The sequence below is a fragment of the Haliotis cracherodii genome, unplaced genomic scaffold (assembly GCF_022045235.1).
Source record: "Haliotis cracherodii isolate W230 unplaced genomic scaffold, xgHalCrac1.p SCAF_18, whole genome shotgun sequence".
Lineage (NCBI taxonomy): Eukaryota > Metazoa > Mollusca > Gastropoda > Lepetellida > Haliotidae > Haliotis > Haliotis cracherodii.
This window is the reverse complement of record NW_027266273.1, coordinates 28,657,580-28,674,328: the sequence shown is the minus strand read 5'-3', so window position 1 is coordinate 28,674,328 and position 16,749 is coordinate 28,657,580. Positions and strand designations below refer to the sequence as shown.

The following is a 16,749-nucleotide window of genomic DNA, read 5'->3' as shown; positions in this document are numbered from 1 at the left end:
AACTCCCCTCGATGTACGGCCACCTGTTCACTGACTTCTAACTCCCCTCGATGTACGGACACCTATTCACTGACTTCTAACTCCCCTCGATGTACGGACACCTATTCACTGACTTCTAACTCCCCTCGATGTACGATCACCTCTTCACTGACTTCTAACTCCCCTCGATGTACGGCCACCTGTTTACTGACTTCTAACTCCTCTCGATGTACGATCACCTCTTCACTTACTTCTAACTCCCCTCGATGTACGGCCACATCTGCACTGTCTTCTAACTCCCCTCGATGTACGGACACCTATTCACTGACTTCTAACTCCCCTCGATGTACGGACACCTATTCACTGACTTCTAACTCCCCTCGATGTACGATCACCTCTTCACTGACTTCTAACTCCCCTCGATGTACGGCCACCTGTTTACTGACTTCTAACTCCTCTCGATGTACGATCACCTCTTCACTTACTTCTAACTCCCCTCGATGTACGGCCACATCTGCACTGTCTTCTAACTCCCCTCGATGTACGGCCACCTCTTCACTGACTTCTAACTCCTCTCGATGTACGGCCACCTCTTCACTTACTTCTAACTCCCCTCGATGTACGGCCACCTCTTCACTAACTTCTAACTCCCTCGGTGTACGGCCACCTCTTCACTTACTTCTAACTCCCCTCGATGTACGGACACCTCTTCACTGACTTCTAACTCCCCTCGATGTACGGCCACCTATTCACTGACTTCTAACTCCCCTCGATGTACGGCCACCTGTTTACTGACTTCTAACTCCCCTCGATGTACGGCCACCTCTTCACTGACTTCTAACTCCCCTCGATGTACGGCCACCTCTTCACTGACTTCTAACTCCCCTCAATGTACAGCCACCTCTTCACTGACTTCTAACTACCCTCGATGTACGGCCACCTGTTTACTGACTTCTAACTCCCCTCGATGTACGGCCACCTCTTCACTTACTTCAAACTCCCCTCAATGTACGGCCACCTCTTTACTGACTTCTTACTCCTCTCGTTGTACGATCACCTCTTCACTGACTTCTAACTCCCCTCGATGTACGGCCACATCTGCACTGTCTTCTAACTCCCCTCGATGTACGGCCACCTCTTTACTGACTTCTAACTCCCCTCGATGTACGGCCACCTGTTCACTGACTTCTAACTCCTCTCGATGTACGACCACCGCTTTACTTACTTCTAACTCCCCTCGATGTACGACCACCGCTTCACTTACTTCAAACTCCCCTCGATGTACGGTCACCTCTGCACTGACTCCTAACTCCCCTCGATGTACGGTCACCTCTTCACTGACTTCTAACTCCCCTCGATGTAGGGCCTCCTTTGCACTAATTCTAACTTCCATCTCCCCCAGCGTCCGACCATGACTGCACTGACTTCTAACTCCCTCGGTGTACGGCCACCCCTGCACTACCTTTTAACTCCCCTCGGTGAACGGTCATCACTTATCAATCTTAAGACATTGAGAGAAATCATACACAAAAACAGCTGAAACTAACGAATGGTTCTTTTTGTCATGATCATCAAGCTTTTTACAGTGCCAAGACTACGTGTCTACAAGTATGTTTTTTTAAGGAAAATAAAAATCTTTATACTTGTTGGCTGATTAATGTTCGTTCTAATCATATTCAATCAATGCCATTATAAATTACGCCTGTATCATGGCTTACGTGGGTTTTTGTCCTGTTTTTCACACAATTATCAGAAGCTACCTATATCAGATTTTCCTGCAGAAACACGGAATCAATCCCCGAGCAAAAGCCCATTTTCAACCACTACTTCATTGATGTTTTATTCAAACACTACAGCTTAAACACACATGGTAACCAGGGACACCTGGGATGGCCAGGTCACATACATTCAGAAGGCAGGTGCCAGGCTGCGTGGTAGTCCCCTCACTGGTGGATAGACGGCAAGATAGCATCATATGATCAGAACTTATCACAGGGACCTGAAACACCTAAAACGTCAGGTCAAAACTCAAGCCAGGGCATGTATCGTCCACACGGCCGTCACAGCCCTCAGACAATTTCAACTGTCCTACTTTAACACACACTTGCTTTCCCGGACATGGTACTTCGTCATCCATTGGTGAACCGGCACAACCCCTCATTTCCAACAGGCGAACCGACACAGAATCACATTCACACACAGGTGAACCAGCACAGTCCCTCATTCCAAACAAGCGAACTCAGACGGTCCCCCATTTCCAACAGGCGAACCGGCATGACCCCTCTTCTACTGCAGAAGAGTAGTCATCCTGGTGTCTCACTTACAGACAGGCTAACATAGGCAAACCGGCATAGTATCTGTCAAAGACAGGCAAACCAGCATGTTATCTCACTCAAAGACAGGCAAACCAGTATGACATCTTATCCACAGACAGGCAAACCGGCATGATATCTTACCCACAGACAGGCAAATCGGGATGGTAACTTACCCACAGACAGGCAAACCGGCATGGTATCTCACTCAAAGACAGTCAAACCGGCATGATATGTTACCCACAAACAGGAGGAATGGCATGGTATCTCACTCAAAGACAGGCTAACTGGTATGGTATCTCACTCAAAGACAGGCAAACCGGCATGGTATCTCACTCAAAGACAGGCAAACCGGCATGGTATCTCTCTCAAAGACAGGCAAACCGGCATGATATGTTACCCACAAACAGGCGGAATGGCATGGTATGTCACTCAAAGTTAGGCGAACTGGTATGGTATTTCACGCAAAGACAGACGAACCACCATGATATCTTACCAACAGACCTAAAGACAGGCAAACCGGCATGGTATCTGACTCAAAGACAGACGAACCACCATGATATCTTACCAACAGACCTAAAGACAGGCAAACCGGCATGGTATCTCACTCAAAGACTTGCAAATCGGCATGATATCTTACCCGCAGATATGTATGACACGATATTTTTACATACATTGAGTGTATAACACGATATATATACATACGTGGAGTGTGTAACATTATATATATACATACACGGAGTGTGTAACATGATATATATGTATACATAAACGGAGTGTCTAACACGATATAAATACATACACGAGGTGTATAACATGATATATGTATATACATACTTGGGGTGTTTAACATGAGACATATGCATGCATGAAGTTATAACGTGATTGACATACATCCTTTATTTCCTCCAATAATTGAAGAGGACAAGTATATATTGAGAGTGTAGCCACGTTTTAACATTTCAAATCCTCAGGCTATGTTTTGGGTTCCAAATTCAGGTTTGCTCTTGTTACATCTACTTATGACCTCGATCTCCATTGAAAACACAGTATGTTTTGCTTCTAAATACATGTTTGTAGATCGTGTGTTCGGCTGTTAAACGATAAAACCTTTGCATTCGCCCTAATCTAAAAAGTTTGGTGAAAGTAGAGCGTTGCTGTGACTACCGATTGACGTTGGAACCAGATCCAGTCGAAACTGGAACTAAATGTCACTGACTAATAACGGCTCCTGTTAATGATAAAGTGCTCAGAAAATCGGAGATTAATGCAAGCAAATAATTCCTGATTAGAGAATGTCAAAAGAAAATCTATTGCCATTCTTCTCAAATTAACTAACATGACAGTCGTCAAAATAGAAATAGCTCTGTTGATTTGATCAGAAAGAGTAAGGAGTATCTCGCTAGAAATACCAACATCAAATACGTATTCACAGGTATACAGATGTTGCAGCAAGATGTAATCAATATTGCGTGTCAAATATCAAGGGTAATTCTTGTTTATGCTCTTCAAACTGACTGTATTGTCGAACACTCCTTTAAATATCAACATGAAATGCCAACGCCAGAGACTAACCAGTCTCGATTATCAGCCGAGAGCTTAAAGGCATGTACTGTGTTCACGAGAAGTGACGGCGCTACTTGACTCGTAATTTTCCATCTTGATTAGATGGTAAACATAGAAGATTCGATCCACATCCTGCAGTACCGTGATCCCCTCCTCTGAGTTCTCATCACCAACAACGTAATGCCAATAACAACCGCCGTCTGCACGGTCGCTCAGATTCCCGACACGTCTGTCATTTCCCACTGTGCGAGGCTGGTTTGTCTTCATGTCGCCGTCACATGCAGCAAAGTCAGGGGGTGATGAGGAACATTGACCACCAGCTTGCGTTAGTTGACTATGTGAATGAATGTCGTCCTTACGCCGCATTTGCTCTTATTCACAGACGGTGACTTTTGATGCAGACATTGTGACAGAAATGAAGGTACACATTGCAGCAGATCATGCAGCAATTCCAAACTCATCACTATGAAACTGTCGATCTCTGAAATGTGTTCATGTTATCATTGTATAGCAAAGATTGACGTAGATTAATTTAATGTATTTATTGAAACAATGCCATGTCTAAATGAGTGTGTACTCTCATAGACAACACACTAATTTGCAGGAATTACGACATATGTTCTTAGTTGTCTGGTATGCCCATTGTTTTATGCGGTCAATATTTTAAATATAGTATTAATGAGATTATTCTCTGTGTTTTCTTGCACTGATAACATATATTATATGGCTGTTTCTTCAAATTTGAATATAGGGGTTGTGTGAATAGGTATATATCATCCGGTGTATGTCTTTCTCTGCAGAGGACATCTGAAACCAAGCATTGTAACTGTTGTTGAAACCAGGTGGACAGCGTCTTGATTAATGGTTGTTTGCGTGCCATGATCAGCTACTCCCGACACTTGTTCATCCGGACAATTTCAATGGAACAGTAATCCCTGGATGAATGGGGTTGACTTGCCTTTACATGTATTTGTGACCAGTGCCACCGACTGGGAAGGATACACTCACCTATTTTATAGTGATTCATAAACGTATGCTTTTGATACAATGGACTCCGCTTCCTATGGTTGTGTCTGGTGTCCCCCGCCGTGATATTGCTGGAATATTGCTAAAAGCGGCGTAAATCCATACTCACTCACTCACTCCTATGGTTGTGGAAAGAATGTTGTCGCTTTTATATTCAGTTTATGGCGAGTAGAGAACTCACGGAATCCTGGGTATGAGGAAACACAAACCAACGGATTGTTCAGTAGCAGAGATCCTCCAATGTCTATATTTTTTGTTTAGTAAGAGAGATCCCCCAATCCATGTCATTCAGTAAGAAAGCGTCCTTAAACGGGTGTATTTGTTGTTCAGTAGCAGAGATACTTCAATTCCTATATTTTTGTTCAGTAAGAGATATCCCTAAATCCATGTATGTTATTCAGTTAGAAAGCGTCCTTAAAGGGGTGTATTTGTTGTTCAGTAGCAGAGATCCTTCAATGCCTATATTTTGTTCAGTTAGAGGGATCCCCCAATGCCTGCATGTTATTCAAGTTAGAAAGCGTCCTTAAAGGGGTGTATTTGTTGTTCAGTGGAAGAGATGCTTCAATGCCTGTATGTGTTATTTTTTGTAGCATCTGTTTCCGTTCCGTAACGAAGTTTTGACTCTGACGGACAACGCGAGTAATGAAAGGATCCCGCTCTGTGCACAAGTAAATAGATACAGACATTGTAGGAACACATCTCATATGATGTGAGTGCCAGCTCTGCCATCAATTGTTTTCAGATGCTATATTCTTGATTACAAACTCAGCCCTGCAGCCAGGCTTCACGAGTCTTTAGTGTTGATTTGTTAGACCAAACACTTTTAACCGAGTGATCTTTGCGTCTGGCCCCAGACTGCTGGCGCATAGAACGCTGAAGGAAGTTTAGTCCTGTGTTGTCACGAGCAATAACAAGGCCATAGTCTTCGCAAGGCGACATAACTTGCCTCAGTAAAACATCACACATGTAATCGTTATCTCTGTCTAAAGATGCATCATCAGGAAGCAGCAGCAAAATCTCTCTAAGGCATTGTATCATGTCTGTCATGCATTGTATTATGTCTATAACAGATTGTATTATGTCTGCAGTGCATTGTATCATGTCTGTAATATATTGCATTAAGTCTGTAATACATCGTGTTATGTCTGCAATGCATTGTATTATGTCTGTAAAATATTGTATTATGTCTTCAATGCATTGTATTGTGCCTGTAATATCTTGTGTTATATCTGCAATGCATTGTATTGTGCCTGTAATATATTGTATTATGTGTGCAATGCATTCTATTATGTCTGTAACGCATTTTATAATGTCTGCAATGCATTGTATTATGTATGTTATATATTGTGTTATGTTTGTAATGTATTGCGTTATGTCTGCAATCCATTGTATTAAGTATGTAATATGTTGAATTATGTCTGCAATCCATTCTATTAAGTATGTAATATGTTGAATTATGTATGCAATATATTGTATTATATCTGTAATATATTGTATAATGTCTGCAATGCATTGTATTATGTCTATAATATATTGAATAATGTCTGCAATGCATTGTATGATGTCTGTAATATATTGTATGATGTCTGTAATACATTGTATTATGTCTGGAATATATATTGTATTATGTATGTAATATATTGTATAATGTCAGCAATGCATTGTATGATGTCTAAAATATATATTGTATTATGTCTGACATATATTATATCATGTCTGTAATACATTGTTTTATATGTGCAATGCATTGTATTGTGTCTGTAATATATTGTATTATGTCTGCAATGACATACATGACCGGAATTTACTCACGGTTACACAATACAAATATTCTTCACACTTCAACGTTAATTTAAAATGAGAAAAGAAGGACATTTTGGAGCTATTACATAAACTTCTATGCCATATTTGTTGAAAATTATCTTTCAAACATACCTATATAACTTTGAATAATAGCATTTAAAATAAATAGATTGTCAATTGTCGAGTGTCCTTGTCTAAAGCCAGATTGACATTCTGATATTTTGTCATACATATCTGCCCAAAAAACTAATCTATTATTTAATATACTTGTGAACACTTTAGACAAAATACTCCATATACTAATAGCTCTATAGTTATCTTTGATTAATCTTGAGCCTTTTTCATGCAATGGGATAATAACACCTGTATCCCAATCTTTTGTAAAAAACACCACTATCAAAGATACAATTGAAAATTAACTCAACATGAGGGACAATGTTAGGTAGTGCAAACTTCAGGTATTCTGGGAGAATATTGTCCATACCAGGTGATTTAGAGTTTTTGAGAGAATTAATACTGTCTGTAATTTCATCTTTTGTGATTGATCCATCCAGGATGTCGCGGGAGATTTCCTCGCTTTCTATTATCAGTGGTTCAGCTTCGTCGTTTAAGAAATCACTATCTTCTTCAATGGCAGATTGATTAAATATATGTTCAAAGTATTTCATCCATTCTTTTGAATATATGGGATTAAAGTTACTTTTCGTATTCTGCAAGTCCTTGATGTTCTTCCAGAATGACTTTGAATCAGTAATTTGCGCCAGTGTGGTACGTTTACTGATCATGTAATCCCCTTGTTTTTTTTCTACAAATAGTCTTCTATTCATTCCTAATTTGATGGTAGTTCAGCAAGTCATTGTCTTTAGCTTTTCTAAATTTGTTAAGTGCACGACCGCGTTCGTGTTTCATTAACAGACAGTCATCATCTTGCCACGGGTTTCTTGTTTTACAAATACGTTGATGACTGTTATTATTATTCCAATTTTTTTTTTAACATACATGCTGCTGAAAGAATTGCCTCTGTAAACGTTGATACACTCTTGTCTGTCAGTAAGAGCTTCTAAGCTCGCTTTTTACAGATTCGTTGCAATTTCGGGCGATTCCATATTATGTATGTACTGTTCCTGCTTGTTATCCACCCAGGTGTATCGAACACGACGGTCTGTTGATTGCGTTTCCGCGGAGCATTTTACCACAGGCGTTGTCATAGTTACAGGTAGATGTAGTGAGTCACATCGAGGCACAACCTCAAAATCACATATATGATAAAAGAAGTCAGATGAGCATACAACATAATCTATGGTACTAAAACCATTAGGGCTGACATAAGTGTACTCTCCTATTTGGTTATCCGCACCTAGTCACTATGTGAATGTCTAATACTAAGCATAACTCAAGTAAGTTTGTTCCATACATGTTGACTATCGCAGGAATATCTTGATTTGCAGAACCTTAGAAAATAATCTGAGTAACACCCATTATTATCAAGGAATGGGAAAATGTCATCTTCTAAATAATCTACTTTTTCGCCTGTTCTTGCATTAAGGTCTCCCATCAAAACAATAGGAATATTCGGATATTGCCGAAACAGTTCCAGAATATCATTTTGAAGTACCTCAATACCATTGTATTTTGCATGTGATATATTGTATCATGTCTGCAATGCATTGTATTATGTCTGTAATATATTGTATTGTGTCTGAAATATATTGTATTATTTCTGTAATACATTGTATTATGTCTGGAATATATTGTATTATGTCTGCAATGCATTGTATGATGTCTGTTATATATTGTATTATGTCTGTTATATATTATATTATGTCTGTAATACATTGCATTACATCTAAAATATATATTGTATTATGTCTGTAAGATATTGCATTACGTCTAAAATATATATTGTATTATGTCTGTAAGATATTGTATTATGTCTGCAATATATTGTTTTATGTCTGTAATATATTGTGTTTTGTCTGAAATATAGTGTATTATGGCTAAAATATATATTGTATTATGTCTGTAATATATTGTATTATATCTGCAATGCATTGTATTGTGTCTGTAATATACTGTATTATGTCTGTAATGCATCGTATTATGTCTGTAATATATTGAATTATGTCTGTAATATATTATATTATGTCTGTAATGCATTGTATTATCTCTGCAATGCATTGTATTATGTATGTAATGTATTGTATTATGTCTGTCATATATTATATCATGTCTGTAATATATTGTATTATATCTGCAATGCATTGTATTGTGTCTGTTATATATTGTATTATGTCTGCAATGCATTGTATTGTGTCTGTTATATATAGTATTATGTCTGCAATATATGGCATTATGTCTGTAATATATTGTATTATGTCTAAAATATATATTGTATTATGTCTGTAATATATTATGTAATGTCTATAATATATTGTATTATATCTGCAATGCATTGTATTGTGTCTGTAATATATTGTATTATGTCTGCAATGCATTGTATTATGTCTGCAATGCATTGTATCATGTCTGTAATATATTGTATTATGTCTGCAATGCATTGTATCATGTCTGTAATATAGTGTTTTATGTCTCCAATATAATGTATTATGTCTGTAATATATTGTATTATGTCTGCAATGCATTGTATTGTGTCTGTAATATATTGTATCATGTCTGTAATATATTGTATAATATCGCATTGTATCCTGTCTGTAATATATCTTTTTCATGTTGTATTGTATCATGTCTGTAACGTGCTGCTTCAAGCTAAAATATGTCGTGTATTCAGGATCGGGGTTGTTATTGGGGTCTTGACTCAACACCGCCAGTAATTACCATGTAATGATGGTCGGGGTTATCGACCAGAGATGAAACCTGTTGTGACAATGTATCGACTGTAGTTGTAGTGTTGATAGTAAAGACAGGGTACAGAAGACAGGCCGGCGTCCTGCTTTATATCATACGCTTTATGTGTCGCGGAGAAATACAGCTCAGGGTAAAAAGGTGGTATGTCGCAAATTCGTACATCAGTTGCGTTCTATGTGAAATATATTATATTATGATATATAATATAACTATATCATGTCCCCGTTCTAGGCGTTATTTGTGTTGCCGGGAATATAGAACAATGACCTCGCTCTAGAATCTGTGTTCCTGTTGTCAGGAATATAGACCAATGTCGTGAACATAGACCAATGTCCCTACTCTAGAATCACTATCTGCATTGCAGGGAACAAGACCAATGTCGAGAGCATAGACCATTGTCCCCACTCTAGAATCTATGTCTGTATTGCAGGGAATATAGACCAATGTCGAGAACATAGACCAAAGTCCCCACTCTAGGTTCTGTGTCCCTGTTGCCGGGAATATAGACCAATGTCCCCACTCTAGCATCTATGTCTGTATTGCAGAGAATATAGACCAATGTCGAGAACATAGACCAATAACCCCACTCTAGGCTCTGTGTCCCTGTTGCCGGGAATATAGACCAATGTCCCCACTCTAGCATCTATGTCTGTATTGCAGAGAATATAGACCAATGTCGAGAACATAGACCAATAACCCCACTCTAGAATATGTGTCCCTGTTGCCCGCAATATAGACCAATTTCGTGAAAATAGACCAAGGTCACTGATACCGCGTAAGGAGATAAGTGTTTCCGGGGAACGATGTAAAGAGACAGTGGAGATGGACAGGGACAGATGACATTATCGTGTCGCTTGCATCGTCAGGTAAGTGTTTCCAATACCACGTAAGTATGTAAGTGTTTCCAATACCAAGTAAGGAGGTAAGTGTTTCCAATACAACGTAAGGAGGTAAGTGTTTCCAATACCACGTAAGGAGGTAAGTGTTTCCAATACCAAGTAAGGAGGTAAGTGTTTCCAATACAACGTAAGGAGGTAAGTGTTTCCAATACAACGTAAGGAGGTAAGTGTTTCCAATACCACTAAGTAAGTAAGTGTTTCCATTACCACTAAGTAGGTAAGTGTTTCCAATACTACGTAAGGAGGTAAGTGTTTCCAATAACACGTAAGGTGTTAAGTGTTTCCGATACCACGTAAGGAGGTAAGTGTTTTCAATACCACGTAAGGAGGTAAGTGTTTCCAATACCACGTTAGGAGGTAAGTATTTCCAATACAACGTAAGGTGAAAAGTGTTTCCGATACCACGTGAGGTGAAAAGTGTTACTGATACTTCGTAAAAATAAGTGTAATTCGGTGTAAGTAGTTGCGTTAGAAGTAGAGCGTTAGTATAAACAACGTAGTAGTATTAGTAGTAGTAGTAGTAGTAGTAGTAGTAGTAGTAGTAGTAGTAGAATACAAGTAATACTTTTAGTATTGTTAGCAGTAGAATATTAGTATAAGTATTGGTGTTAGTATTAGGATATTATGAATAGTAGAGTGAGTGAGTGAGTATGGTTTTACGCCGCTTTTAGCAATATTCCAGCACTATCACGGCGGGGGACACCAGAAATGGGCTTCACACATTGTACCCATGTCAGGAATCGAACCCGGGTCTTCGGTGTGACGAGCGAACGCTTTAACCACTAGGCTACCCGACCGCCTCATGAATAGTAGAAGTGGGCTGGGGATAGATGTTAAGCTAGTAGTCATCAGTTTTATTACATCTATGTTTGTGGATACTTCAGTACGTGACACAGGCAATTGTGATTGAAATCCATGTCATAAGGATGCGGTCACTTGCATCAACCGAGTCAAAGTGTCTATTCAACAGATACCGTTAGTCGCCTCGCTTTCGAAATGTCACGCTTGCATCCCGAGTACCAAGTTGTCCGACTCCCCTTTGTTCACGATGCCTTAGGTTTGGTACCTCCAAAATCTGTTGTCTGACTTGTGGAGAGTACACGGATTTGCTGCCATGAATACAACCCTTCTGAAAATCGTGTTAATACAAAAGGCTACACTGTTGGGAAGTCTGCACATTTTCCGACAGGTTCTTGGTGGTTTCGACTAGGCTGTCTGGGCTGCGTGTAGAGGGGGCAAGGACCCTAACTGAGGATGAGCCTAAGAAGCCTAACTGTGCCAGGATCACCCCAACTATCTTTGCTGCTTTTTTTAATTTTAATGTGTACCAAATAATGATAACGAATCAGTGATCAGACAGCGTACAAGCAGTAGACAGTGAGACGAGCCAATCTCGATTGTATTCAAAAATTCGATAAAATGAAAACAAAAATTGCTGAAGAGAAGCAATAGGGTCGTTCCCCCTCATCAAGGGAGCAATATTGCTTTGATCAAGTTATATGTTAACATTTAGATCATACTGTTACTGTTCATAAGGAAGAGAGACATCCCCCTGACCCTGCGTGAGTTGAGTGAGTTAGTGACTGAGTTGGATTTAACGCCGCTTTGAACATAATTCCAGTTATATCATGGTGTGTCAGCTTAATGTGGGAGGAAAGTCCGAAGTGATGCAGGTGCTAGACGATTACCACTTTGGTGAGACCCATGAGTAAGGGTATTTTGCAAACCTGGAAACATAATCGGGGAGAATTGGGATTCGAAACAACAAAATCATAGGTTTCTGGCGCGCCTTAGGGACGCAACTCTGCACAGCGACGCCTTGGCCACCCATACCCCTCTATTATTTATAGAGGAGCAGGATGCTTCACTTACTGAGTTACTGGCGCAATGAACATAAGCAAAATATCCAGTCTGTTAGCAAAAGTGTTTCCTAAATGTGTGTGGGGTAATGGTGTACAAAGTTGAAAAATCAAATGTTGTGACAGAATTGAACTCAATTCTTTTCTGCGATTGCAATAATTCAAGCAAATGCTTGGAGGTTTGGAGAATCCACATGGTATTCATTTGACTTGTGTCACCTATGAATATAAAGAAAATCCTTCCTTGATAGTATTAAGAATTATGTCTCTCTTTGTACAGGCTTTTTGTCATCCCCGAAAATAAACCAAGTTCCATTCTGTCAGTACATTTGATTTTTCATCTTCGTACACCGCTTTCCCACAGGACAAACTAGAGGAAAAACTTCATTCTTTCTTCAACACAGACACAGTTACGTATCTATTAATCAATCTTTATTTCGTACTCAAGAGGCCTTTAGTACATAATACAATTCAACATAATTAATCATAACAATAGAACATCAAATTGAAATAAATTATCTCCCACATATATACACCATAAATATGCTCATTTTATTCTAGCATAGATAGTATTTAATTAACAGTTTACAATTTCATTTCTATGGGCCAAAGCATGGTAAATAAACATCGATAAATTCTTTACAACCTCTGTTCTCTCACATTTTAATAAACTCATAAATTTACATATGTTTGGTTCACTGTAACAGTATTTTATTCTTAGTTCTAAATATAATGGACATCTGATAAGGAAGTGATACTCGTCTTCTATTTCATTTAAGTTACACATGTTACATTTTCTTTGTTCTCGTGGGGTATTTATATATCTGCCCGTTAAAATATGTAAATCATGCGACATGCCAAGAGACCGTGCCAATGCTTTTCTATATTTTGGTATGGTAATATCAACGAGATAGCATTTTCTATAAATGTAAGATTTAAAAAGTTTATAACAAAAGTGTTTATTGATAATGCTAATGAAACATTCCATGATTGTAAATAAATATATTTTAGTCTTTGTTTCGGTGACTGGATCAACTGTATTATTGACCCGTTGATCATACCAAACATTACCAAAACCAGATTCAAATAAGAGTTCTCTAACACCAGTTTCCCAGTTTCTTTTACCATTTGAATCAAACAACAATAACATATTATAACACATTTTTGGGAATCAATACAAAGGCATATTTAAAATTCTTAACCAATATTTGATAACTTTAATATATGCCACAATATACAGTGGATAGCGACCACAATCACCATAAACCATAACCCCGGGTGTATTAACTTATACACCTAAATATTTCTTACATGCATACAAGTGAATCTTTTCTATAGCATCTACTTTTGAGAGTCCCCAAATCTCTGCATCATACAATAAAATTGGACTAATTTTTACATCAAAAATTTTGAAAAGTGTATTATAATCAAAGTTTAGATCACATGCATTTCGTTGTATACCAATGAATACCTTTTGAGCTTGTAAGGATGCTTGGCTTACATGATATGCCCATGAAAGACGGTTAGTAAAATACACTCCTAAATATTTATAAAAACTTGTTATCTCCAATTGGTTACCTTTATAGTACCATTTTTCATATCTTGATAAATTACCGCCGTTTTGAAATACAACAGTTTTTGTTTTATTTCTATTTACATTCAATTTCCTTTCATCACAATACTTTTCTAACTCATTAATTTGTGACTATAGACCTTAAATAGTACTTGAAAATAGTGCAATATCGTAAAGTAAAAACAATTGTATTTCTTCTGGGTGTAGTTGAATTCCAATTATTATATATTTGCATTGCAAATTCATTGATGAAAAACGAAAATAGGAACGGGCTTAAGATACAACCCTGTCGTACTCCTAAATGACTTGAAAATGTAGGAGAAATAACTTGGTTATTTCTTACACAGACTTTTATATTTTCATAAATGCTACAAAGCAACTTATTCATTTTAGAACCTTATCCATGAGTCTTAAAAAGATTCCAAAGTTTATTTCTATGCACAGAGTCAAAAGCTTTATAAAAATCTACAAAAAATACATAAAACTTTTCCACCCTTGTTTTTAAGGTATCTTTGTATTAAACAATGTAATATAAATATGTTGTCCACGGTACTATATCCTTCTCTGAATCCAGCTTGTGACTGATAACTTTTGTTCATTGTACTAGCCCAATACACTAATCTTTTATTAATAATAAAAGTAAATATCTTGATAAAAATGCTCAAAAGAGTTATACCCCTATAATTATCAGTGTTGTTTATATCCCCGCTCTTATGGAGAGGTACAATTATTCCCACCGACCATGAATTCGGAAAGGTTCCGTTTTCTAAAATGACATTGAATATTAGTTCCAGATATGGTACTAACAGGTCTGCTGAATGTTTGAAAAATTCAGGCATTAAATTATCAATGCCAGATGATTTATTACACTTAAGTTGTCGGATACTTTCTAAAATTTCTTCTCTCGTAATTGGGGAATCAAGGATATCAGCTACAATTTCATCAGTTTCGTCGTTGTTATCATCCTCATTTACATTATCATTACATTCTAGAAATGACGCTTTCTCATTCTGATGTGACATATCATTCATATTTTTGAAATGACAATACCAGTCATCAATACTTATGTTATTCGTGTGTTTTTTGTGTTTTTTATTCTTGCTCTTTAATTCTGACCAGTTTTGAAGTTTATATTTACAGATGGCAGTATATTTGTTTCTAGCGGCATGATATTCTTTTAGGTTATCAATATTCAGTGATTCAGGTCAATGTGTGAAACATGAAAGCAAATACCAACTGAAGTTTACTGAGAAAACAATATGTGAAATGCTGGACTTCCTCATTACTAACATCTACGTAAAATTTTGGGGAAAGCAGTTAGGCAGGAAGTAGGCTTCCCTGTGGGCACCAGTTTTGGTCCCCTTCTTGCGGATCTGCTTCTTTATGCATATGAATCGGAATTTCTGTTCGGATTGGCAACGTCAAAACAAGGTAATTTGGACAAGAAGTTTAACTTAGGCTTCAGGTATATCGATGATCTGATATCGTTCAATTATAATCGATTGCCAATTCCCTTCCACTCATTTACCCACCTGAACTAGAAATAAAGGAGACTAACGAGATCGCCTCATCTGTTTAATATTTACATCTATGCATAACGATTTAGAGTAACAACAAACTGTCCACATGACTGTTTGACAAGAGGGATGACTTCAACATTCCAATGGTAAACTTTCCCTTCATGTCGAGCAATATTCCAGCAGCTCCAGCCTTTGGTGTTAACATTTCACAACATTTGAGATACAATTGAGCATGTTCTTTCTAACAAGATCACACGACTCTTGATTCAACAACCTTTTTCTAAAACTAAAAACTTTAGAATATGTCAATATTTTGATTAAAGTTTTTTTTATCTGTCGTCGCAGGTTTTTTGCAAACAATAAAGCGATATAATCTAGAGTATAGAGTAATGTTGCAGTATATATATAAACCATTTTAGTTCATATTTCGTGTCTCATTTATTTGTTTCTAAGTCTACTTTACAATACCATTTCTAGAACCAATATATTGCAACTAATAAAAGCGTGGTAAATATATCTGTCCATGTGTACGTGAAACGCCAATTACCATGTTACTGACACCAGAAAATGTCAATATATGATATGACTTTAAACGCTGACATCTCGTTTTAATTTCAAGCAAGCATCATAATGTCTCCCAGGCAAGACCTAATGACAATGTGAAACCTACAGTCATTATAAGAAACAAAGGAGAAGAGTTTATAATCAGAAACAGTATATTGATTTGCGCGATGACGATACTGGGATATAGATGTTTCTTGCACAGTAAAATGTATGGTTAAACAGATGTGAGAATTGTATGATAAATTGCTTGCCTTAATACAAAGTAAACGCAATTAGAAAATGTACATATGATTGCATGTTTGAAGCTATTGTGTCGGCAGTATTAGCAACGAATCTACACAAGACTTTACACTTAATTTCATGTTTCAAGGTACTGTGTCGGCAGAAAAAGAATTCAGTTTGACAATATTTGTGTATGTGGTAATAATGCGCCCCGCAGGGCTTCCCATGAAGAGAGTAGACGCGTAGCTGTCTTGCTTGACAACTGTATAAAGATCTATACCGAAAAGTCGCCTTTACAGTATTATAGAAGTTTTTATCCTTACATTGTAACTACTTTGTCATCCGTCAACTTCTAAGTAATGCCTATCAAACAATTCTCCTCATTAACGCAAGAGACTCCACAACCGTGGAATGCACTCCTTCTCAGGCAGGGAAGATATTCGACAACCAAGAGGTGCACTCCTCGTTACGGATACTCGACAGCCCTGGGGTGCACACTTTCTAACGCAGAGAGGACACTCGACAACCATGGGGTGCACTCCCAATCAAGGTACGATACTC

At 37.8% G+C, this 16,749-nt stretch overlaps 1 protein-coding gene across 1 annotated transcript; it reads right to left on the bottom strand.

Moving 5' to 3' along the window:
- Positions 1–335: 335 nt before the first annotated feature.
- LOC139465596 (lysostaphin-like) lies at positions 336–1,372 on the bottom strand. Its single transcript, XM_071247305.1, has 2 exons — positions 1,017–1,372; positions 336–630 (listed from the first exon to the last, which is right to left on the bottom strand). Exons 1-2 carry the CDS (start codon positions 1,370–1,372, stop codon positions 336–338), a joined length of 651 nt encoding a protein of 216 aa, XP_071103406.1.
- Positions 1,373–16,749: the final 15,377 nt, after the last annotated feature.

Coding starts and splice junctions, on each gene's coding strand:
- LOC139465596 (XM_071247305.1), bottom strand. CDS start 1,372: ATGGAAGTTAGAATTAGTGCAAAGGAGGCCCTACATCGAGGGGAGTTA. Junction 631..1,016: donor GTGATCGTACAACGAGAGGA/GTAAGAAGTCAG, acceptor CCGTACACCGAG/GGAGTTAGAAGTTAGTGAAG.